A 24,595-nucleotide genomic window follows, 5' to 3' on the forward strand; every position below is an offset into this window, starting at 1 on the left:
TATTGAGGTACATAAGTTCTCACCTCTGCAACTCTGAGAGCAGACTTTACTTCTGTCATTGATACCTGCATGTATGGGCCATCTTGTCTGCTGTTTTGCCTGACAAATCGAGACACACCTCCAGGCTGAATCCTGCAAGAAACACTCATCACCATGTAGCACACACACAACAGACCTAACATTATAGATACCCCTCCCAGATCCCCAGATAGGTCTTCGCTGTTTCTCATTGTTTCCAAAGCCAGATGGTTCCATTCTCACACTTTTCTGCTGAATCTGCAGCAAAATTAATCTCTGCGTGTGATTTAGTGTGCAACAAAATGATGGCTGTTTCTTTTCTATGAGAGGGGGCCCTGCACCTGGATAAACTGGTGTTTTTCCAATGTTTAAAATAGATACTTTAATGTGAAAACAGTTGCTATGAAAGTTCAAAAAAAATAATAAATCTGAGTCAAATCAGCAAATGGATCAAAAGAAAAAATGTTTACAAATGTTCTCAAGCAAAGCTATTATTCATTTACTTATCTTCTTTCCCAGTGCTTTGAACTCTTTGTGGAGATGGGAGAGAAAAGGCCCAATTTTTTTAAGCTCATTAGCTTCAGCTAAAGTATTTTGTGTCCTCAATTATTTTAGTTGAACCAGCTTGACAAATAAACTAAAACCTAGGTAATTGAGGCTTTTCTTTTTCCAGCAGTTCAGTGCAGTGCTCACTTATCTGTTCCTCTCTCTTTTGGGAAGAGAAAATAAAAAGCAACCTGTCTCCAAAAGCATTTTGATTCACATGTGCAGGTACATTCATGTGCATGATTACTTTGCACATGAGGTGGTGACATCCTTGGACTGAGAAAGAGACCAAAACCAGTTACTTCTAATCCACTTTGGGATCAAGGCCGCTTGTGCTGATTTGTGTAAATTATCAGCTGGGGAGTTACTTCAGAGCAGTCTATGTCCTTGCATACATCCTTGGTAGCACTCAGTTCCACCCATTGCTTTTTTCTCCAGTGGCCAGGAGAAATAATGAAGTTAGGAATAAAGAAATGGAAACCAGGCACCAACTGCTGCAAGTGGGTGTTGCAAACATGGCACAGTGGCTTTGCAATGAAGAGTTTAAAGTCATCTCTACTGACTGGGCAAAACACTTGTGTAAATTGGATCCTGTGGCACAGCTTGTGGGTCTGAAATGACTGTCACGAAGATGCACTTTTCCTCACAGAATTTAATTTCTCCTTTTGCTCTCTCTGCCAGGGAGGAGGATGAGTACTCAGAGCTGCGGTCAGAGCTGAGCCAAAGCCAGCAGGAGGTTAATGAAGACTCACGCAGCATGGACCAGAACTCTGTCTCAGTGCCAGAGAACCAGTCCACCATGGTCACTGCAGATGTGGGTGAGTTGTGTTCTTAGCAGAAGTGATGACTTCCCACTGCAGAAAGGTATCATAGCTTTTGAAATGCAAATCCAAGCATTTGATGAGGAAATGAAATAATGTAGGATGTGTTATTCACAATTGATGCTGAGCCTCTACATGACTGTGAACTTAGATGTGAAGTAATCTTTGTGCCTTGATTGTAGAATTGTAGAATCATTACGTTTTGAAAAAATCTGTGACATCATTGAGTCCAACCATCAACCCAGCACCACCACCATGTTCACCATTAAATTTATTGTCCTCAAGTGCCATACCCACATAGTTTTTGAGCACTTTCAGGTATGGTGACTCCATGCATCCCCTAGGCAGTCTGTTCCTAGGTCAACGCTTCACAACCCTGTCCCATGAACATGCTTTTCCTGATATCCAATCTAAACCTCCCCTGGTGCAGCTTGAGGTTGTTTGCTCTTGTCTGGTCACTTGTTACCTGGGGAAAGAGTCTGACCCTCACCTGACTGCACCCTCCTCTCAGTTGCAGAGAGCAGTGAGGTGCCCCCTGAGCCTCCATTTCCCCAGAAGCAGACCTTCTAGCAGAATTCTGGTGTAATCCTCACTATGACAGATTTCCAGAATTCTCTTCAGTATTCTGTTCCTGTTTTCTATACTATATTGTTTACGAGTGCAAGACCTGCAACAGCATATTTGCATTTTCACGTCTACAATTTCTACAAACATTGATACAACAGTATTAATAATAATGTGACTGTGAAGTGTCTGACCTAGGAATTCAAAATATTTAATAGAGGTTTTTAAAGTTATAAAAAAGTTAATATTTTACTTTCAAAAGCTAGTGCTTACTGTTAAGTTCCTATTTGAACAGATTCTGAGGGTTTTTTCATCCTTAATTTTCTTCTTACCAAGAAAAAAACAAAAAGGAAACTTAATCACTTTTTCAGGGTTTATTTTGTCTTCATGAAGTGAAGCTGAACCAGGCTTTGTGAATATAAACAGCAAGTTGTGTAAGTTTGTTCTAACAATGAAAAACATGGCAGTAGAATGACATACAATGTAGAGACCTAGAATATAAGGGGGATGATGTTTCTGTCTCAAAAACCAACAGACAGATAGCTCTGGAGCCAGCCAAGGACTGTTGGTAATAACAAACTCTGGGAAGGAACAGGATGTGGCTGGAGAAGAGAGCCATGTGGAGGTACAGGCACCACTCTTTAGAGACAAATGTCCTTCTTCAGCTCCAGGATATGAGTACAACAAAGCACACAGCAGGCGCACAGATGTAGCTGAGAAGGGGGCATGTGCTGTAGAGGGGAATCCAGGTCACCTAAGATCCCAGAAGCCCTCCCAGCCATTTCTAGAAAGGTTTGAAAGAACAGATTGTCCACGATAACTAATTTGCATAGAAAGGGAGAACCTTATCTCCAGAGCGGGGAAAACTTACCTATAAACAGGTCCACAAAGCTGAGGGTGCTTGCTTTACATGTGCAACCCAGCACCCTGAACAGCTGAATCATGCCAGAGCCAAGACTGGTGATCTTCTTCTCTTTCTTCTTCTCCCTCCTTCTCCCTCCTTCTCCCTCCTTCTCCCTCCTTCTCCCTCCTTCTCCCTCCTTCTCCCTCCTTCTCCCTCCTTCTCCCTCCTTCTCCCTCCTTCTCCCTCCTTCTCCCTCCTTCTCCCTCCTTCTCCCTCCTTCTCCCTCCTTCTCCCTCCTTCTCCCTCCTTCTCTTCTTCCCTTTCCATCTGCTCTTTCTCTCTCTTCTGTTTCCCACTTCATCCAAAAACCACTGCCATGTGCTTGTATAATAGGTCTGGGCCTAACCTGACCCAGTTTCCATGCCAGGTGTGTATTTGTGAGTTTTTGTGGATCCTGTGACTTTCATCATTCCTTCGACCACAAGCATCTGCAAATATTGGGTGCTCCCTTTTCCCTGAAGGGTAGGCTCACAGACAACAATGGACAAAGTAAGAACAAAGTTATGTCTAGGGATTCCAGCATTTCTTCCATATTTTTCTTCTATCCATAGACTCTTATCTTTTTTGGATGTTGTTTCCATATTCCTGTGAAAATAAATTGCACACACACATATAGATACAGGAACATGTATGATTTTAAATCCTTCTAGATGTAGGTATATAAGGAGAAATAATCATGCTCTAATAACCCATGGGCATGACTTGCTTACTGCCCCAATAGAGTGACTGCCCTAATCAGTGACTTAGTAAAACCAGTAGTACCTCATGACACTCTGGTGCATGTGGATCTGCTGCTCTGTTGCTACAGGCAATAAAACACCTAGAGGTAGAACTGTGAATGCTCTCCAGTATGTCTTGCAGAGCTTGTGATTGGGTTGTGCTGGTTTTCTGTCAGAAATGAGGTTCTCACACTGTAAAATACTTATTTTATGGGGGAGTGTCACCATCAGAACAAATCCCAGCAGAGAAGGTCTTGTGACAGTTGTTTAAATGTACAAGATGTTTATTACAGAGGATGTTATGGAAAAAAGCAAATTCAAGCAAACAAAACACAAGGTTTTTACAAGTAAGCATCCTGCTTGCTATATCCTGCTTGTGAGTGAATGATGGTACTATGAGGGGCTTTTTTGGTATTACTGTAACACATGGTTGATTGCTAATTAGGAATTAGTGAAATGACTTCCCAGAAAAAACTTGTATATGTTGCCCATTCAAATTTTTCATGCAGTGCTGTAACATCATTCTAAACTCTTCTTTTCGGTCAGCAGTAGGTTTGTATTTATGAGTGTTAGGCTGTGAAGTTAGGTTAATGATAAAGAGTTTGCAGTTTTTTACTTTCTGTTCCTCCTATTCCTACATCCAGCAGCTCTCAATCTTCCCTTGCACAGGGAGGTTTCAAGGCAGTCTGCAATAATCTGGTGACTCATGTCTGTTAAAATTCGGACCCAGTTGAATGCCACACTGCTTTAGTGCCCTGCAAGATCCACAGCTGTGAGACTACCACAAAGGTCAAACTATGGTTAAGTGCTTGCAGCAGCAATACAGGAATCACAACCTCCACCAAGAATGCCTGCTGCTGTTTTTAGTGGGATGGAGGAACTGCAGGTGCGCTGCTGCCTCATAGTGCCCCCCTTTTTGTGCTGTGCTGTGGGTAGACTTCTGCAGACTCTAGCCAGCCAGAAATACTGACTGGCACATCCAGGAGACAGCACAAGGGTGAATTCTGCCACAGGTCTGCCTTAGGATCTGCCACTGCCCATCACCAGAGGTGAACCTAAGAGAAACAAAATTAATTTATGGAGTGAGCCAGCAAGGTACAAAGACCCACATGTTTTCACATAAGTGGAGGATGCTACACCAGTGGGCACTAGAAGAGGTTTGCCTGAAGACAGAAAAGGAAGTCATTCTCTGTGATACTTTAAAATAGCTTTGTTGTATAAGGTGGTAATATGGTTGTAGTATGAAACATAAGCTGTGGTGTTATGATCTGTGAATATTCAGCTGCTTTATTTGAAGGCGTAGCTGTTAAAATAAAACATAGGCTCTAAGGTGGTTGGTAGGGATCATTTCTGTAAACACCAGGATTTTTTAGAATCAGGCAATACCTAAGTACAACCACAAAAATTCCTCTGAAAAACATCAAGTCATAACATCCCTGAATGTACCAGCAGAAGAATCATGTATTTACAGAGACAAATGTATGACTTCAATAAAATCAGGATAATAGACCTTGAATGGCCAAAAGAAAAACAGAAAAAAAATGTCACTGAATGTAAGCATGTAATATCTTGAAATGTTCTTCAGAAAAGAGGGAGTTTTGAAGAAAGAGTGGACACTTCAGATAATCTGTGGCGTGAAGCAGTCAGGTGTTGTTTATCAGATGAGAGGTAGCTCATGATTTCAGTTGATGTGATTATAGTATTTAAGCCTATCAGTTATCGAGGAAAAAGTGGCAGAGTGCAAGGACATTCTCTGAACAGTATCAGTCCTGGCTGTTCTGTAGCAGACACTTCCTGGTTAAGAGTTTGTTTTTTCACTGAGTCACTAATTGTTGTGATGTTTGTTTTGTTTTGTCTTGCTTTCTTTTAGATAACTGTAGTGACTTGAATTCAGAACTGCAGAGAGTGCTGACAGGTCTGGAAAATGTTGTCTGTGGGAGGAAGAAAAGCAGCTGCAGTTTATCGGTGGCAGAAGTGGACAGACACATTGAACAACTCACTACTGCCAGTGAACATTGTGATTTAGCTATTAAGGTAATGGTAACATTAGGTTTTAAAATGCAGCGTGTTCATTGCCTGAGACACCACATTACGCTTCTGTAATAATCTTAATCACACTTTGCTTCCAGAGATGTTAAAAGTACTTCACAGGAGTCAACTCAAGTTCACAGTGAGCGTTTGTAAGTAGTAACACACCTGTTCTACACCTCCCAAGGTCCAGGAGGAGCTACTTTGGACCTCAAATCAGAAATGTATTTGTCCTATGCTCATTTCAACGATAAGAGAAATGAGGATACTCAACAGTTAATTTACTTTCTTAAGCAATTTTTCTTATTCAGCAAACAAGCTGTCACCTGCCCAAGGTCCTACAGGTAATCATTGACCAGTGACTGAAAACACACTGTGTATGTTTGTGGTTGGCTAAGTTGTGATTGGCTGCCTTAAAATGTAAAGCTGTGCTGATTCCAGCCAGTACTGGGCTAATTTTTGCAGCCAGGAGGGGGCATGGCCATGTTATCCTATATCCCTCATTTTCCAGGAAAGAGGGGAAGGGGTCCCTTCCTGGTCATGTATTCTTGGGGGTGAGAGCTCATGTGCAAACTGCCCATTTCTTGTACAGTCCCTTATTAGTATATTCGCTCTTACTGTTCATTTTCTTACCTTATTGCTGTTTCCAGTAAATAGTTCTTATCTCAGCCCCTGATCTTTGCCTTTTGTGCCTCTGATGTCCCTTTCTATCCCTCCACTGGAGTCTGGGAAGTGAATGAACAGGGGTGTAGTTTGGAGTTGTTTCAGTGGGAGCACTAAATTGGGGAACACCATTCCCCAGAGCACAGCAAAAGGTAATTTACCACTGAGCATTGGTTGTGCATTAGTTCAAATGGGATAAATCAGTCTCAGGAACAAATAATTCAAGTGATAGCTGTATGTTGTGAATGTAACCAAACAAGGACATGGATGTTTGCTGGCACATGTAACAAAAGGCACTGCAGTTCAGAACCTGAAAGCAAGAGAGCCACAGAGAATCTTCCTATACACAGGGGAAGACACGAACAAGCTTTTTGTGTCAGGTGGAAAGGTGTCAGTGACTCATTTATACAAGAAAAATTGTACTGACAGCTTCGTCTTGCAGTGAAGAAGTCTCTGACCATTCTAGATGGCTTTGACAGCCCTTTGTAGTACTGCTGGGAAAAGTTCCTTCTCTCCCTGGTGGTGCCTGAGAAATATAACAAAACATAAAGCAATTAATGTTGAGTAGTAATTTGAAGAATGTGTGTATGTTTGACTTCTGGTCTCTTGGGATCAGTATTAAAGCAGTTTATTTGAGTGTCTCAGAGGATTAGGATCAGTACTTTGAATGTTGCCAAGTACTTTTTGGAGTTGTAGGATGAACTGTTTTCAGAGGTCACTATTTACCAAAAGAGAGACTGTGGATTCTGGGAAATAGGTAGAGATCAGCCTGTGTGAGGCCCACAGAGGTATCTGAAGTGAGATGTGTTTAACAGATCAAAACCCATACATAAAAGCCCCTCTCCACCATTGCACCCCTGGCTGCAGGTCATTTCTGCTTTCCTGTTTCCTCAGAGAAAAAAATGGAGAGAATTTTAAAGTGGGTGGAATTGTGAATGGAAACCTGAAGTGTTCTGACTACCTTTTGCCTTGGCTATTGGCTTTTTTCTTCACCAACAGACTAATGCATTTAAATGCTTTAAATCCTTTAGCTTTGGTGGTTAAATTTCACTGGGTTCCTTTTATTGCAGTTGCTGCTGAATTACTTTTTGCTTCTTTTATACAAACTATGTCACCCTAGCTGTCTCAATTGTTTCTGCCCCACAGAAACTGAAAAGACCTTGAAATTAAATTTATCAGATTGTCTTACTCACTTATCAGTTACAAAAGCATACTTTAAGAAAAGGATTTAAGAAAATTTCCACAGAATAGTCTGGTTAATGCTTTGTTTATTTTGGAGATCACATCAGTAACAGATACCTAACCACTAAAATTTTGCTGATTGAAAAAGCTGTACATATTTCCAAGCATGAAACATTTAGAATGTGAGAACAGCTGTACTGGGTTGGACCAAAAGTCCATATGGACTACCTAGTGGCAGATGCTAATGGAAAGACAGCATCAAAAATTACATGCATAGTATGTTGTTCTCCTTCCTTCAGAGATGCTTCCAGCAAAGTTTGTCTGTAGGAACTTGAACCAAAGATGATGTCTTTGTGTTTAATTGTAATGGGTGAAATCTTCTTCTTTCTTTCTATCTGCTGTGGTTTTGGACCTGTCTAAATTCTTGGCCTACATAAATTCTGTTAGGAATAAATTCTGCCATTGAGTTACACCATGGGAAGAAGTACTGCTTTAGTGTCTTTTAAACCTGATACTTGCTGATTTAATCTGATATCTCATCTGTAACACAACACTTCTTGTAAAGAAAATAAGGCAGAGAGCACTGATGGCAGTGGCTGCAACAAGACTGGAATTACCATGATATGACATCCTGCTGCCCTTTGCTCAGAACATGACATTGTAATTCAATCCCATACTCCGTGAAATTATACCTGAATTGTCTGCTGTGCAGCAGCACACCAGATAAAACTGCTCTGTAATGCTGCTTTGAAGAAAACTAATCAGCATTATTTTACATAGCTATATCTGTGTGGAGTGTTTATGTTTTACTTTCCATGGAGGACGGTTGGTAGCATATTGGATACCAGAGAGAAGCAGTGGTCTAGGAAGGGGGGGAGGGGGTTGGGAAAATAGCAACACTGGAGCATGGGGAATGGGGAGGAAGGAGTCAGCAGCAGAACTACCCGTTAGAGAGGTGAGAAAACATCAGGGGAACTGCAAGGGTGGGGTGGGGGAAGAAGGGAGAGGACAAATCAGCAACAGAGAGGCACTGTTTAAATAAAGCTGGCATCATCAAAAGAGGATGCTCCTGCCATTACAGAGCTTCTCTTTACATTGTGAGATTAACCACCCTGTGCTTATTCAGATCTTGAACTCATCCTCATGCTCTGTTGAAATAATTTACCTGGTTATAATTTGAGACCTGTGGGTCCAAGTGAAGCTAATACAAGGGAGACTTGCGGCTTCTTTCACCTCACAGGGATGTTGCAAGCCTTTGCTTTTTCAGAAAAGTAATTTCAATTTCCTGCCAAATCTGTAAGCAGAATTACAGTGTAGATACTCTGATACTCTGTCAATAGAGTTTCATAATTGTGGCTCTAAAATGTATTGCACTTTTATGTAAGAGAGACATGAAATACAATTCAAAAAGATAAACCGAACAAATAATAAAAAATTTCATTGATACCTCAAAGTCAGACAATGCTGAAAACACTGGTAAGATTTATTGCAGGGAAAAAAAAAGTGTCTCCAGCTAGGCTTATTATCTTCAGCTGTAGTCTAGTTGGTTATTTTGGTCCCTCCCAATTTGAAGAAGTAAACAAAGCAGTAATTATTCAGTAATATATAGAATCATAGATTCCTAGAATATGCTGAATTGGAAGGGACAGATCAGAATATAAATGTTCTTTTGAATAAAGCAACTAAATAGATTATTGTTAACCTTGGTGCATCAGTTATCTTCTATATTAGATGTAAAAGTATAGGCTTTAGCTATAACTTGTTTTTGGATTAGCCAATTAAATGAAACTTTCTGCATTACCAGTGATGTCATATATTCTTTTATTTTCCATGTTTCTTCCCATCATTTCAATGCACACTGTTTTCAGGGAGATTAAAAGCTTATGGACAACATTTGGAGTGGTTTTGATGGTTGCAGATATCTTCCATAGTTAGACATGGAGCATAGGCACAGCATACACTGTTATGCTGTGTTTCAGCATGTTAGTGGGCAGCCCGACAGTCAGTTCAGTCATGGCAGTATTCCCTTGCTGGTGGTGGGTGCTCGTAGTTCAGTTTTCCCCACTGGAAGCTTGTGGCTCGTGAAATCTCCCTTGAACTGAGCAGTGTCTACACAGCTCTGAGGACAGAGGTGGGACAGGAAGTGCTGGATACCATTGTGTCCCAGAGAAACCCAGCTTTTTTTAGATAGTAGAAAGGCTGTAACATCCCCTGTAAGACTAGTCAAGGCCAGAGTTGTTCTTTTATTCTGCTGTCACCTCAAGGAAGGAACATACTCAGGGACATGGGAAAGAAGAACCCTCTTTCAATCCTCTCCCACTCTTTTTATTGCCCTTTTGTGACATTAGTCTAGCAATAAATAAGGCCCTATGCCATGCACATTCACTGGCTGCTCATTTCTGCCTGTTACTCAGCAGGGAAACAATTAGTACAGTGCTCACCCATGACAAGGAGTTATTGATTTGTTCTAAAGTATTCTGAGATTAAACTACCAGGATTGCTGTCATTCACAGGTGACATGTTGTATTTGCATGTATTTATCTGCTTTGGTGTTTGTCAGTATGAAATGTTTTAATGAAATGGTCAAACTGTCAAAGAAAATAACTAATAATTTGGTTTGATATTACTTAGCAAACAAAAGAAGCAAACTAATGGTGTTGAGAGGCTGGGGGTGTATGTATGAGGTGTAGAGTTGCCTGTTAACACATATTTCTGTTCAATCTGCCCATTAATCCTGCTCAGTTGTCTTTGGCCCTTTCTGTTTGTTAATGACTGTGTTTTTGCAGACTGTGGAGGAGATTGAGGGAGTGCTGGGACGTGACCTTTATCCAAACCTTTCTGAGGAGAGGTCTCGGTGGGAGAAGGAGCTGGCTGGCCTGCGGGAAGAGAATGAGAGCCTCACAGCCATGTTGTGCAGCAAAGAGGAGGAGCTCAACAGGACCAAGGCCACCATGAACGCTGTCCGTGAGGAGAGGGACAGGCTGCGTAGAAGGGTAAGGCTGCTGTACAGATGACGCCTTCTTCTTCCTCCAACCTGTGTGGTTTTGTCACCAGAACAGGCCTATCTTTAATCTCACTTCCTGTGCTGGTTGGAGGGCTTTTTGCTTTCAAAGCTGGGGTGTACAAATGACAAAACTAGGACAGAACTGAACATAATTGAAAAAGAGTTTGTGAAAAACAGCCAGCGTGCACAACAGCCTGATTTCAGAAATTAGAAAAACTGATACTCATCTTAAAGGAAGCATACGTAACTTGGATATAGAGAAAGCAGATGTTCATCTAGTGAATTTTCCTGTGAGGCTATTTTTTCCTGTAAACAACAAATATTTCTTTGTTTTTGATGGAAATTCAATTTGTGATTAGGAGAAAGAAAAAGAGCAGGACTCCTGTCAGTGGGCAGTAATTCTCATACTGAACAATGAGTAGTTCCAGCCAAGTCCTGCTTCCCTGTCTACATTTTATGATACTTTAAGGTCAGATGAAGGCTTTGTGCTTTGTGTGGAGTCCAAAGTGAGAAAAAAAAAGGGGGGGAAGATTCTTCACAAAAAATATGAAAGATCCAAGAGAATGTGACCTCAATCTTAGTTACTTTTAAAATTTGTTAACTTTGTACCTGGTAAATTTGCAGAGTTTTGTTTAGGTAGAAGTTCTTTTATTTTTAAAACAGGCAGTTTCAAGTTTGTGTTCAGTCTAAATGACAATTCAGACCACCATATCATGGTAAACTATTGCGAGTATTACTCTTTACCAGTTGGCACCAGATTAGCTTTTTTTGCTGTTCTAAACTAATATTGCTCTGCAGTGACTGTGCCATTATAGCATGAGCCTACATCATGTGAGATTTGCAATCTTCAGGTATGAAGACTCAAATTACCTTTTCAAAACTCCCTGTCCTCTCCTAACACTAAAAAGGCATGTGTGATGAGGCAAGAATAGTAATCTCATATCATATAAAGCAAGATCACTTCAACTTTTCCTTTGTGAATTTTTGTCTTACTATATACCATGGGTTGTTTTCAGTCCTGAAATTTTTGAACTGATAATGACAATTTTTTTTAGTGGAGGCAGTACTACCCTTTGAGCTACAGAAGTTGCATTTATGGACTGGCTGGGTTCTTGCCAAACTGAGGGGGTGGACATCAACACAATCAGGCTGAGAGTTGAAGTGTGTGCTTGAGAAATTTGCTTACACAAATGCAATTATTGACACTCCAGGTGACCCAGATCAATACTGAGATATCAAACAAGAGAAAGATAAGTGGCTTGAGTATACAAAAAGATTTCTGTTTTGAGAAGTACGGCATGCAAGTTAAAGGGCTTAAAAGAATGGTAACAAGAATTAATGCTGACATCCAGGAGCTCCTCAGTTGAGAAACAGAAAAGGGGAAGGAATTGGTGTAGTACCCTCAAGTATCAGCATGGCTGAGCCATAGTAGCAAATTGAGTCCTCTGAGGTACCAGAGAAGTTATTTTCAGTAGGGCTTGGAAAAACTGTATAAAAAATGGTGAGATCTGATTTGGAATGTTATATGTCATTTTTATCTCTTAAAAGTGCAGTTTAAATTGGCAGAAAATGATGTAGACAATGGTCAAAGAAATGGTCGTTGTCTGTAGAGTAGGGACTTGTCCTGTTCAGCATGGCAAAACAAATTCCTAATTTGTTTTCTCTTTACAAATGCTAGAGAAAGAAAATAAAAATGGGAGCAACGGCTCTCTAAACTCAGGGACAAAACTGGAGCAAGAACAGAATAACACAAAACACTTATAGCTGTATGAGGCCATAAGTTGGACTCTGTGGTGTCCAAGACACAGGATGATTGTGGTTCTGAAGAAACAGTAAGGAGTACTACTTTCTAAATGGAACTTTAAAATATTAAAGTTATCTTTGTATAATGAAATGCATGACTATGCAAGGATAACTGTTAAAACCAGGATCATTTCATTAGGATTGTATCCAAAGGAAAGCAGAAAAAGCCAAGTTAACACAGCTGCATTAATTCTAGAGCCAGCCTTAGCATCTTTTCACAATTCTGCTATGTTTTGTCTGGCTGCCAGCAGTTCCAGTTCTCTATTATGGAGGTATCTCTGATGGAAGCAGAATTAAGGTCATCAGCTTGTTTCAGTTGTTTGTAACTTCAGAGGACTTTACTGAAATATGGTAATTAATATCATCCTTTTCATGCAGAACAACTGATTTATTACCCCCACCAGAGAAGTTAGTTTGTGACATATGACCCTGTCTGCACACTATGTAATTGTTGCACTGGAGACCATATTTGCATTTTTAATGTAGCTTCATGTCCATAGTGGCAACAAAATAAATGTTTTCTTTGACCTATGAAATATTTTCTATGTGCCACCTGAACTCAAAAGTCACTTCAAATTATTTCCCTGGAGAGTGGGAAAGGAGATCTAAACTAAAATTTAGTTATTGTCCTTCTCAAATTAAATTGGGTGAAGTGAACAAGCTTGAAGTTGACCAGATCAATAGGTCTGTTCCTTCAGACCAATGTGTGCAATCAAGCAGAGTGCTTTCAATACATTTTTCTCAGGCTTGTTGGAGATTTAATTTAATTTACTGAGCTCAGTTAACAGATTGAGCTGCTCTCTGGAACAGGAGCTAAGAAACAACATACATTCAGAGTTTGTTTCTCACAGGTCATTAGCGAGTGAGGTAAATGCTTACTTCTGTAGGTTGTCTCAGTGTAACAGCTAATTTCATAATGCAGAGGTTTATTTTACCTCTGCATTATTTTGCTGCATTAAAAATAAAATCCATTTAGATCCAGGCTGGTCAGTGCCCTAGAAACTGCTTACACATTGCTGACCATAATCCTGAATTATCCAGTAATACAGATAAGATGGTGGGGAACTTCTGTACCAGTCAGTGGGATGGTTATTATTACATGAGAATAAGGCTGTAATCAGGTCAGCACTATTTACAACTGCTACACAGAGTAACAGGCTTAAGTAGTAGAAGAAAAAGTAATATTTCTGTTCTTACACAAAAGTCCTTGTATTCAGCAGGGGATTCAGATGAGCAGCAGTGAAACAGCATATAAACTCCATCCTGACGGTAAAGTAAAAATTGTGGGTTTTAATTACTGACCATAGAAGTTGTCAGATGAGTGGTACCTCAGAACAGTCTTAAGGAGTTGTTTGGCATAAAAGGCAGTGGGTGTGGGCAGCATTCAGGCTTCCCTGAGGGTGTTCTGAAGAACTAAGTCTGAAATGAAAAGGCAGTTCCAGCTCTGGAAGTCTGTTAAATCTGTTCTGCATGAGCCATATGTCAGCTTGTTCAGTTAATCCCATGCTTCTGGTTGTGAAGGTTTTTCTGTACCTTCTCCAAACTCAGCTGAAATCACCAAACTGACCAGAACAAAACGACTTCATTAGCTGTCTTCAGCTAAGACCTAATGAAAACATAGTCTGTGGAGTAGTAGAAAATTAGCATTTTATGTGTGATGCTATCAGCTGCCCACATTCCCCACTCCAGAGAACTTTGATTTGAGCAGAGGGCTCTCCTAAAATATGTGGTTCTTGTGAACAGTTGAAACCTACCCATGCCACAGCAGGACTCTGATCCTTGGCATTGCAGGTGTTCTTGGGCCCACACTGTTCTCAGATGACACAAAGCTGGCAGGATCTGCTGGACTCTGTTTTGTAGTCATTCCTGTTGGGATCAGAAGGTATTGTTCCAGATTGCATTACTGATTGCATTACTGATGCATCACTGATACATTATGGGCCCTTAGAGATTATTATCTGCTTGCACAGCTTATAGTGACCCTGGAGCTATTCTGTCTGCTTTGTCTCTTGGTGAGCACCAGAAACCTGAGGTAGCAGCCCAAAGCTATTTCCATTCTCTGTATCCTTCACTAGCATGGTATTTGCTTATGCAGCAGTATCTCCTCTTGGGTGTCAACAAAGTAGAGTTTTAGTTCTGATTCCAAACTTACATGCAAATACTCAGTGTTTAATTCACCTTATAGATACAAGGAAAGATTTCTTTACCATACTCAGTTGATCCCAAAAGACAGTACATAGGAGCTCAGCAAACTTTGTTTACTCTGGTGCTCATGATATAGGAAAGGCAGAAAATTATCTGGCTGAAAATGATCAACACTAGGACTAAATGAAAGGCAAGGCATTTTTTTGGCTGGAAAAAAACCTTCAGAGCAGCTCAGATTGTTACACTGGTGTTTCATTTGGCATCTTCTCCTCCACAGATCTGCAGTATGCATGAATAAATTAGAAAGTAGGAGAAGTTCACTCCTTGTAGTTTGTTGTACTTCGTCTTCCTCCTCTGTGTAACAGGGGAAAGGAAATGAAGCAGCATTAAAATGCTGAGGGGGAAAAGAGCTGTTACTTGAAGGGTTCAAAGGTACTGTATGATGAAACAGGTCACAAGTAGGGTAGAAGGAAAAGAATCACAGGCATATCTCTCATTTGAAACAGGTTTAGAAACAAAGGCAGCAGGTGTCCTTTGAATGTGGAAATCAGTGACAGAAACAGGCAGTTCGGAGCCGTGGTGTTTTATTTAGGATATGTTAATGAATCATGTAGTTGTCACTATGCATGTGCAAAATAAAAAGACTAAAAACATGCTTCTCAGAGTCATGGTTACAAATAATGAGAATATTCCAATGAAATATTTTTCTGTAGCCCATGATGCATTTGAGCAGACATGTCTGTGATGCCTGTTAATAGCTTATCAAGTCTTTCATAAATTGAACATTGCTATAGTGTGTCTGCCCCTTTTCTCTTCTACTTCCTTTCTTTTTATTTAGTTCTTAAGGTGGTCAGAAATTACCTTTAATTTTTCAGTATTTCCTATTCCAATTCTCAGCATTCAAAGGAAAAAAATTAGAAATGCAGCTCAACAGTTGGTTCAATTGCATAACATCAAATATTAATAGGTGACACTGCGAGTTACTTTTGTTCATATTAATAACTTGAGAACATCTGTTTACACCTGACCTTTCTTTTGAATCTAGGCTGTCCATTGCTCTGAAGCCTAATGGTTCTGATGCTTTGTGTCTCACTTAATGCACCTGCTCTTTGCAGGGTTCCAACACTTCTTTACTTTTGTAATTTCTTGGACTTCCTTCAATCATTTGGAAGATCTTTCCCTATATTTTTTTCTGGATTTCACTGACATTTCCCTGGATTTCTCCTTTTGCCCTTCATTCTCAACTCATTTTTTTTCTTTTTGACCACATAGTAAGATCTGCTTGCCAGACAATTTCCACTTCATTTTAGTGCTTCAGGAGTTTATGGCAATTTTTATACCCTTCTGCATATTTCTGTTTTTAAAGTAGTGTGATGTGAGGACTTAAGAAATTTTTCTTTAAATCCTTCCTGGTTATTCCTCTTCCCAAACTCAGAAATCCACACTATTTCTGTCTTAAAATGTAACTTTTTTGGGTTTGTTTCTATACTTGTCTTTACCCATTGCATTTTGCCAATTTTGTCATCAATTTCCTGTAAGATATTCCCTTCCTTCCTCTCTCTCCCATTTCCAAGTGTTTATTGTGTCTCATGTGCAGTACTGCAGTTTACCTTCATTCTATGTGTTAATCTTCAAAGTAATTTATATTACATTGGTTATGATGCTAAAGACTTGACACAGGGAATCAGACAATTTTTAATCCTGCTTTTAAAACCAGTCTTTTCATAACCTGTGCATTCACCAAACTCTGGTTTGGGTTTGGGGTATTTTTTCCCTTCTTTGGTAATTCTTTATTTTTTCTGTAGAATAGCTACCAGTGTGGAAAAGTGCTTTCTGAAGAGATGTTGCATACTCCTCTATTTAAAATGCAGGTTTTGGTGACCAGAAATAGTTACCTAATGTGTCTCTGTGCAGTGTGGTAGATGGGCAGTCCAGCTGTGAGATGCTTGGTGAATGTGTGAATTGTGAGATGTGTGATTTTACCACTAAGACAAACTCACCCTGTTATCCTGCTCAGAATTAGCATCTGGTACTTGGTGTTGCTAAAATTAGTGCAGTTATTTATAGCAGTCAGTTCAGCATGTAATTTCATAAATGAAGGCCTGACTTAGTAAATACACCAAGAATGACAGATAAGCAGGCAGCTTCTTTTTGTGGTTGCTTCTATGTCACAATATTAAGGCAGTGAGTTGCACAGATTAATAACTGTGCTGTGCTCTGAGTTTTCTTCTAGAAGTGCTTTCCTGAGCAAAGCTTTACCTTACTACACTATTAGCTGTGATAATTTCTCCTTCTGTTGCCAGTGTTGTTTTACAGATTTGTATGAATAATTAGCTTTGTAATCCTGGCCAATAGTTACTTCACAGTAAGAAAACACAGAATAAAGGAAACCTATCTGCATTAAAGGTTTGTGTGATACAGGACTGGCTTCTGAGAATAGGTGAATATTTTAGCAATTTTTAAGCTGGACATGGAGGCTGTGGTTTTATTTTATAAAGAATATATCCAAACAGTCTTCCTATTTGTTTGCTTTTAAACAGTGCTGTAACTTCAGCTCTTGGAGAATTTAATTTGGAACCGCCTGGGTTGAAAGAAATAGTAATAAATGTCAATTACTTAATGAAGTTTTTGGGTTGCTGGTTTTTTTTTTTCTCAGTGTCAATGCCAAAGTACAAATCCTGTCTGCACTGTTTGCTCCACATCTGCAACCAAAAATATGCATGCATGGTTTATTTCAGGTTTATGCATATCAGCAGGCTGAAATTATTGGTTTGCACCAAGAGAGCATTTTTTTCCTTAAGGTTTGCATTATACCCATGTTTGCAGCTATACCCGTGTTGAAGCTAAATATGTTTGTATGAACAAAGAAGGCCTCAGCTGCAAATATGTAGAAGACACGTGCTATGGATGTCCCTTTCATACACTCTGCTCAGTTAACTTCATGAGATAATTGCATTTATGATACATAATTCTGGGTCAAGCACCCATATAATTTTTCAGTATGTTACTTTTAACATTGGGGGATTTGATTTGAGGTTTTGTGTACTTTAGTTGTTCAGAATTGTTTTGTTCAAGGTGTAGAGCTTGTCCACAACTGAACAGGGAACTCAAAAGTGCAGTGTGACTTCATGTGTTTTTATTATTGCCACCTATGGCGTTTTAAAAATACCATGTTATGTAAAGCACACAGACTGTTTTTTGTTTTTTTGTAATTTGTAATTACCTAAAAATTCTTTTGACACTAAGTGTGCAGGCACTCTTCCTTCAGTTTGCATACAACAGAGCGGGGAGAGGCAGGGATACTCTTCAGGAAATAGGAGCAGGCTATTGAAGATTGTAGGAGGCATAAAATACTGCCTTGGTGACTGGAGAGCATTCCAACTTGAACTCTTTCCTCTCTGCAGTAGGTTGAAGCATCTGTTGTACAGAGAACATGACTGCTGCTGCTGCTTCAAGCAGAGATTGATTAACACTGTCCAGATGCACCTACACCTAAGAAAGTCTAAGCTTTGATGCAACTTTAATTCTGGGGGCTTTTGACTAAGAGATTTCAGCTTTCTTAGTCTTTGTATAAATGTATTTAGTATAAAATCCTACCTTTCTTTAGACAGTATGAATCACAGTTGCATTTCATGCTTCATACAAGGGGAGATATCAAATGGGCTGAACTTTACTTGACTGGACTTCTGATAAAATTTCACAAGTTCAGTTTTGTAGAGGGACTGTTCCAACAAAATCACATAGAAACCTGTGTATTGAAGGACAACTGTGTTCAGGGGAATTTCCTCTTTAGATGGTTTCCTTCACGTTCTCCCACCTCACACTCTGTTTGAGATCTGTGGGAAAAATGAGCTCTGTCACTTCACCTTGTGTCATAACTGTTGTCTTAAGCAGACCATTTATTCCTTGTCTGTTAAGAATTATTCCAAGGTAAACACTCTAATCTTTAGCACAGCTACAGTTTGGCTCCTGCAGACCTTTCTTTTTTTTTTTAACCTTTAAACTGAAAATCTTTTGACATCAGTTCTGCAAGAAGTGTGTTATGAGGACCATGCAGTATTTGCAGGGTATGCTTACAGAGAGCTTTTGCAGACTGTTTGTTGAGTACTTTACTGTTTTTTTTTTTTTTGTCTATACATTACTCACTAAATGGTAGTTTTAGTTGACTGTAGTTTCAAAGCATGATTAATGTTTGAATTTCTTTAACCTTTAAATATGACCAAGTCATCATGTGATTTATTTATGTCAAGAGTTTTTTTCAGCACTGGAGTTTTCCATTAACAGGAGGATTACAATTTGATTTGTATAGCCGTCATCATTTTAGGCTGGAGCTTTAGCTTTACCCCAAAGAGAATAATTTCTATACCTATAGTATAGCTGAAACTTTGAGTACTTATTCTACAGTATTCTGCATATTTCCACATTGCACATATTTTAAAAAACTGATAGCAGTGGGATTTAAAAATAACCTCCACTCATCTGCTCCCCACATGAAAACTTCGCAGCCACCACAGTACAAAAATGTAACTTCTGTACTGAAGCCAGAAGCAATTAGACTTGGCTAGACAATGAGAAAATCTCCAGACTGTTTAGACCATAAAAGAGGAAAAATCAGAGTGTTATGTTTTGTTGCAGGTTCGGGAGCTGCAGACTCGCTTGCAGAGTGTGCAGGCCACGGGCCCGTCCAGCCCGAGCCGCCTTACTCCTGCCAACCGCCCCATCAACCCCAGCACAGGAGAGCTGAGCACCAGCAGCAGCAGCAACGACATCCCCATCGCCAAGGTGGGGTTTGTGTGTTTGTAACCCTTCTCCTGACCTCGAAAAAGCAGACTTCATTTTGTGCTCTGCAAGCATGGGATTAATTGGGAGATGTTTAGGGGAGTCCTGAGCAGGTCTGTGAACTTGAGCCGTGGAAAGGAATGAAACATTATTGATTGTAGTTCTCCCAGTTACAACTCGGGGCTCAGTTCTCTAGTAGTTTGCTTCAGCTTTGCAAGTATAACTACAGAATAGATGGGGTTTGTGTGATCTTAATGGGGCATGGGCTGCTGTGTAACCTGTGCAGCATTCTGACTTGCAGATTGCTGAAAGAGTGAAGTTGTCAAAGACAAGATCAGAGTCTTCATCATCTGATAGACCTGTCTTAGGATCAGAAATCAGCAGCATAGGGGTAAGGACTAAGAACTGTGTTCTTGCATGATCCATGTTCCAATAAAAGCATTGTTTTCTGAATAAAATTATTAATGTGGACTATCTGAAAACACTTTAAAAGCTAGTTTGAGCAAAATACATCAACAAAGAATATTTCACCCAGTATTAAGATCTCATTTTCTGAAAACAAGTGGCTAGAAGTCATTCTCATGAGTGAATTCAAGAGGAAAATTTTGAAGTCAGTTCCACCAAAATATTCTTCAGGAAGACTCTTCAGTTTCATTTCACAACCTTCAACAGTGTACTGGAATCTGCTTTTGAAATGCCAGTGTAAATCAATAACGCTGTTGTTACTGTGTGTTAATATTTCTTTTACTGAAGAACTTGGCTCTAACCCTTTGCTAAGCACTCAAGAACATAAATAACTTGCATAGTAGGCTTTTAAATGTATAATGAAATAGTGGACTTCACCCTTGGTTCATAGAATTTTAGAACAAAATGGCTTCTAAAAGTGGAATCTTGTAAATGTTCTATTCAATGTAAAATTCATAAAAAAACCTGAATAATGAATGTATTGAAGTGAGTGCATGCAAGCAAATGCAGTTCTCAATGCTGAAGGTATCTGGGAGAAATCCAGTGGGTATCTCTTCATAATGATCTATTAACTGCCCTGTACAGGTCTCTAGTTCTGTGGCTGAACATTTGGCACATTCCCTCCAAGACTGCTCAAACATCCAGGAAATCTTCCAGACTCTCTATTCACATGGATCTGCTATCTCTGAAAGCAAAATCCGAGAGTTTGAAGTGGAAACGGAGAGATTAAATAGGTGAGCTAGAAATTTAGATGTGCTCACACATGTTGTCTTCTGTTAGCTTCATCAGAGTTGACTCTTTTTTTTACCCTTTCTGATAATTTCTTAGTTCAGCTGTGACAGCTGCAGATAAACATGGAATGTGCTTGCTGAAGAAGAGATTGAATCATGTGCTAAGGATTCTTTCCATGACTATGGGTTTGTGCATTATTAGATCAGCACAGTACCTTCCCTGTCTGCACTCTGGAGTGTCCCTCTGTGTGGCTGACCAAGTAGTCATGGCATCTTTTTTTCACACATTATTCCTTGAAATAAGGACTCCCATAATTTAGTCTGCATCATTCTGAAATTAGCTTGCTTTGTTTTGTCCTGAAGAAACAGAATAATAGCAATTAAATGTCTCAATAAATGTACTGATGCGTGGTGGTGGGGCATATAGGTTTCTGTCTGCAGAAGAGAGATTGCAGCTTTCTGGTTGCGGTTAAAATACTGCTGGTGTTATCCTTTAGCAAACTCTATCAAAGCCAGTGTTTCATGACTGTTTTTGGCACATAAAATCAAAGCTGTGGATCAGGAGTATGAGAATTGTGTCTCAGCATGTCTCTATCGAAATTCTGTCTTCCCTACAGCTAGCTCAAATTTAGTCTGATCAGTACAGTATCTCTTTATTTATAGCTCATTTTTTGTAGTGCTGCAAAATGTGATTCTTGTTTTCTTTTTTCTTTCTTTTTTTCTGTACACTGCACAATTATGCTTTGACAACATGTATCATTATAGAAGATGTCAAGATATGGAAAGTGGTAGTTCTAACATCTAGAAAAGTCAGGGCTTTGTTCTGACAAACATATATACTCTAGCCCTTCTCAGTCTTCTTTGTCAAGAAGTCAGTGATTTTAGAGTCCTAGATGGCATGGATTTCATCATTATCTACCTGTGCAAGGTTTCAAATTGTTTGTCTTTCTGGTTTTGGCATATATCCAGTTTTTACAGTTAGGTGTAATATATTGATATATGCTTCAGTTGTCAGCAGAGAGAATAAACAATAATACTGATTCTCTAAATCTTCATTTTCATCTTCAGGGTTAACCTCATTGAGGAGGGTATTACAGTTAAGCTTCTGTTTGACTTTTGCCAGAACATTTGGAAGTTACATTGCCCCAGTGAAACCTCATTCGTAGTTTGGAAGTTGGCTCTCTAATCACAACCCAAACATGACTTCAGATGGAATGGTTACTCTGGATTTTCAGAAGAAAGGAGGCATTTATGCAACTGCATGATCCCTGCACACACCCACAATCACACTAATGAATATGCCATTTAAAACAAGTTGCAAATGTGGCAGCAGAAAGTGAGGAATGAAGGCAGAAAAATTGAGCAAAAGGTTAATATGAAACCGTCTTATGCAGTCTTGTGGCTGCAAAAAAAGGGTATAACTTTCTGCTTGCTGCTGCTGTACAGGGTTATGACTACGTTTTATGAGGAGGAGAAGAGGATGACCTGAGAGAAATTTCTATGCTGTTGGCTTTTGATAAGATACACAGAACTGATGGATTTTTCCATCTTCATTAAAAAACAGTTGTGTAGACTAAGAAATTTTTGTTGTTTCAAAGTATGATTATCCTAGAATTTTCAGAACAGTGACTGCAAGTTAAGCTTGAAGGTTGCAAATTGCTTGTTTTTTTGCAGCCGTATTGAGCACCTGAAATCCCAGAACGACTTGCTGACAATAACACTGGAAGAGTGCAAGAGCAATGCAGAGAGGATGAGCATGCTTGTGGGCAAGTACGAGTCTAATGCCACAGCCCTCAGGCTGGCACTGCAGTACAGGTATGTACCTACACAAGGGGCTCAGCCAAGAAGAGGGAGCTGGAGGGAGACTTGGTAGAAGTGTTTAAGAGTGAAGTTGATGGTCTGCCATAGTAATACTGTTCATTTTTTATTTTCTCCCTGAAAAAGCACCCCTTTGGTTAAACTACCTGACAAACTATCCAACTGAAGTTATTCCTACAGTGTATTTCAACTATAGTTGACCAGCATCTAACAGGAATGTAGAGGTTTATCTCTTCATTCTTAAATACTGAATTAATGTTTGAATTAGGGATTGTGGGTAGACTGAGTCTGTGTTGCTGAATCCAGCCTTAAGATACAGGATCTCTATACCTGTCCCAAGACCACTGGAGCAGAGAGTGTTATACTCCACATAACTCAGAATGACTTTGTATTGCATTAGTTGGAATTGTAGATTAATGGCTTGTCTTTAGTAGTAAGTATCTAAATTTGCATCAAGCTGTTCAAAAAAATACAGTGTGACTTAACACCTTCAACTGCAACTAATTTGGGACTGCCAGGTTTGGTCTTGGAACAAATTGTGTGCCTTTTAAAGAATATATTATTTTACTGTCAGCCTTGAGCAAATTGCAATGAAGTCTAAATTGCTAATGGGATATTAGTATGTATTTTTAAAAACATTAAAATGCAACAAGGATTACATTTGACTCATAATTATAATTGGAAGCTATTCTGTTGTAAGGGGGGGTATCTTACAGCCAGGACAGAGCAAAAAGTATTTTTCTTGCATCTTTTCCACTTGCAACACTTTGTATTGTATAGAATACTTTAGGTTGTATACTAAGAAGGTCTGGGAAAAGTTTCTCAAAGGGATCTTGACCACCTGTTTAAAACATGCTTCTGGAGCTTTCTTTATTTTGGGTCACTCTTATCTTTTGGCTTGTTACATTGCTTGAGGCCAGCCTGGCACTGTTATAAGAATGGGGAGACTGCTGAATGCTCGTGATAGAAGCTGTGTGTATAATGTTCTTTAATATCCCTGCTGCTACACAAGTAGTAGAGAATCATGCAGTTAATCAGATAGCTCTTTTTCTGTTGTTGCTATTTCAGGTATTGTTCTTCTTTAAATTGCAGTTAACATTTTGTGTGGTTTTTGTATTTCCTTTCAGTGAACAGTGCATAGAAGCATATGAGCTGCTGTTGGCATTGGCAGAAAGTGAGCAGAGTCTCATTCTTGGACAATTCAGAGCTGCAGGTGTTGGTTCTGTTGGTAAGATGTCAATGAATCACTTAATTTACCTGGGTTTTTTTGGCATGTCAGTTGGCATTAGAATTGGTTGTAATGGTGAATCATGTCATCACCCATTACTTAAGAATGCTCTCCAGTCATTTCTTGTTTTTAACTATTTAAATTATTTTATACACCCCAAAAACAGGGGTAAAATGCAAGAGAGCAATTTAAATTCACCTGTGTTGGTTTCACAAGGAGATGCCTCTTCTGGCAGGGGTGAGATTATTGTAGGGATGCAACCGTACAGAGTGGAATAATTAAACAATACTTGTGAGCACAGGTGGTTTAGGGCCATACACCTGTGGTAGTTGCAAGTGCAGATTCACGAAGGTTGACTCCCCAGAAACAGTCTAATCTGTGAAGAACTGGGATTAAAATAATACAAAGTAGCACTGAGTAGTTACGAATAAAAAAATTTTTAAAGGCTGTAATTTTTCACCCCCTGTTTTACCTTTGCTCTGGAATTTTAAAACATTCTATCTTCTGTTTAGCCTGTATGTTCTGGATTTTTCTTATTTTGTTAGTTAATCCTGTGACTAGGTGTTGTTTCTTAATATGCTGCCTGCTAAATAATGGAACAAACCACTATCATAGGTACAGTACAGTTCAGAAATTTGGAGCTTGGCATTTCTGCTGGCTCCATTCTTCTGATAGAAAGAGGTGATTGCACAATGAAATTCCAGTGTTAGTAGTTCCATTCCTTTAATTGACAGGAGAAGGCAGTCATGGTAATCTTCAAGTAGAAAGAAGCATTCAGAGAGAGAATAACTCTTCATACTGTGCTGATGCATAGCAAGTGCATGGTTGTTAGGAGCACTGGCTTCTCAGTAGAGGGGATGTCTGAGATTTTCTTCCACCTTTCTCCGAACTCTGTTCATTCCTTTCCACAATGTGCTAGGGAACTTTTCCCATCTGGCAGAGAGCAGTGTGCAGCAAAAGTGAATTGAGCATTGGATTTTCTATTCCTGCAGGTGATAGAAAGAAATCTTACAAGGGAGAAGTACTTTGGGGTTGAGTAGGATTTCATCTGATGTGCATTTTATAGAAGAGACTGTAATTAAATTTTTATGTAGCTATCTGTCTACAGCTGTTAATTATGGTATTATCAGTTACAGCCATGAGATAGAAATAGTGCAAATTTCCCATTACACAGCAC

The 24,595-nt window shown here is 39.5% G+C and overlaps 1 protein-coding gene across 2 annotated transcripts in view; it reads left to right on the forward strand.

The window, feature by feature from the left end:
* The window catches only part of MCC (MCC regulator of Wnt signaling pathway), a 183,506-nt gene that overhangs the window by 129,073 nt on the left and 29,838 nt on the right, over positions 1–24,595 (forward strand). For both annotated transcript variants that reach the window (XM_054653346.2, XM_054653347.2), the window contains 8 exons: positions 1,246–1,382; positions 5,443–5,606; positions 10,232–10,438; positions 19,033–19,179; positions 19,478–19,567; positions 20,227–20,375; positions 22,047–22,187; positions 23,318–23,418. In XM_054653346.2, the coding sequence (XP_054509321.2) occupies positions 1,246–1,382; positions 5,443–5,606; positions 10,232–10,438; positions 19,033–19,179; positions 19,478–19,567; positions 20,227–20,375; positions 22,047–22,187; positions 23,318–23,418 (1,136 nt within the window). The remainder of the gene's footprint in view (positions 1–1,245; positions 1,383–5,442; positions 5,607–10,231; positions 10,439–19,032; positions 19,180–19,477; positions 19,568–20,226; positions 20,376–22,046; positions 22,188–23,317; positions 23,419–24,595) is intronic.

This window comes from Agelaius phoeniceus, chromosome Z (genome assembly GCF_051311805.1).
Source record: "Agelaius phoeniceus isolate bAgePho1 chromosome Z, bAgePho1.hap1, whole genome shotgun sequence".
Lineage (NCBI taxonomy): Eukaryota > Metazoa > Chordata > Aves > Passeriformes > Icteridae > Agelaius > Agelaius phoeniceus.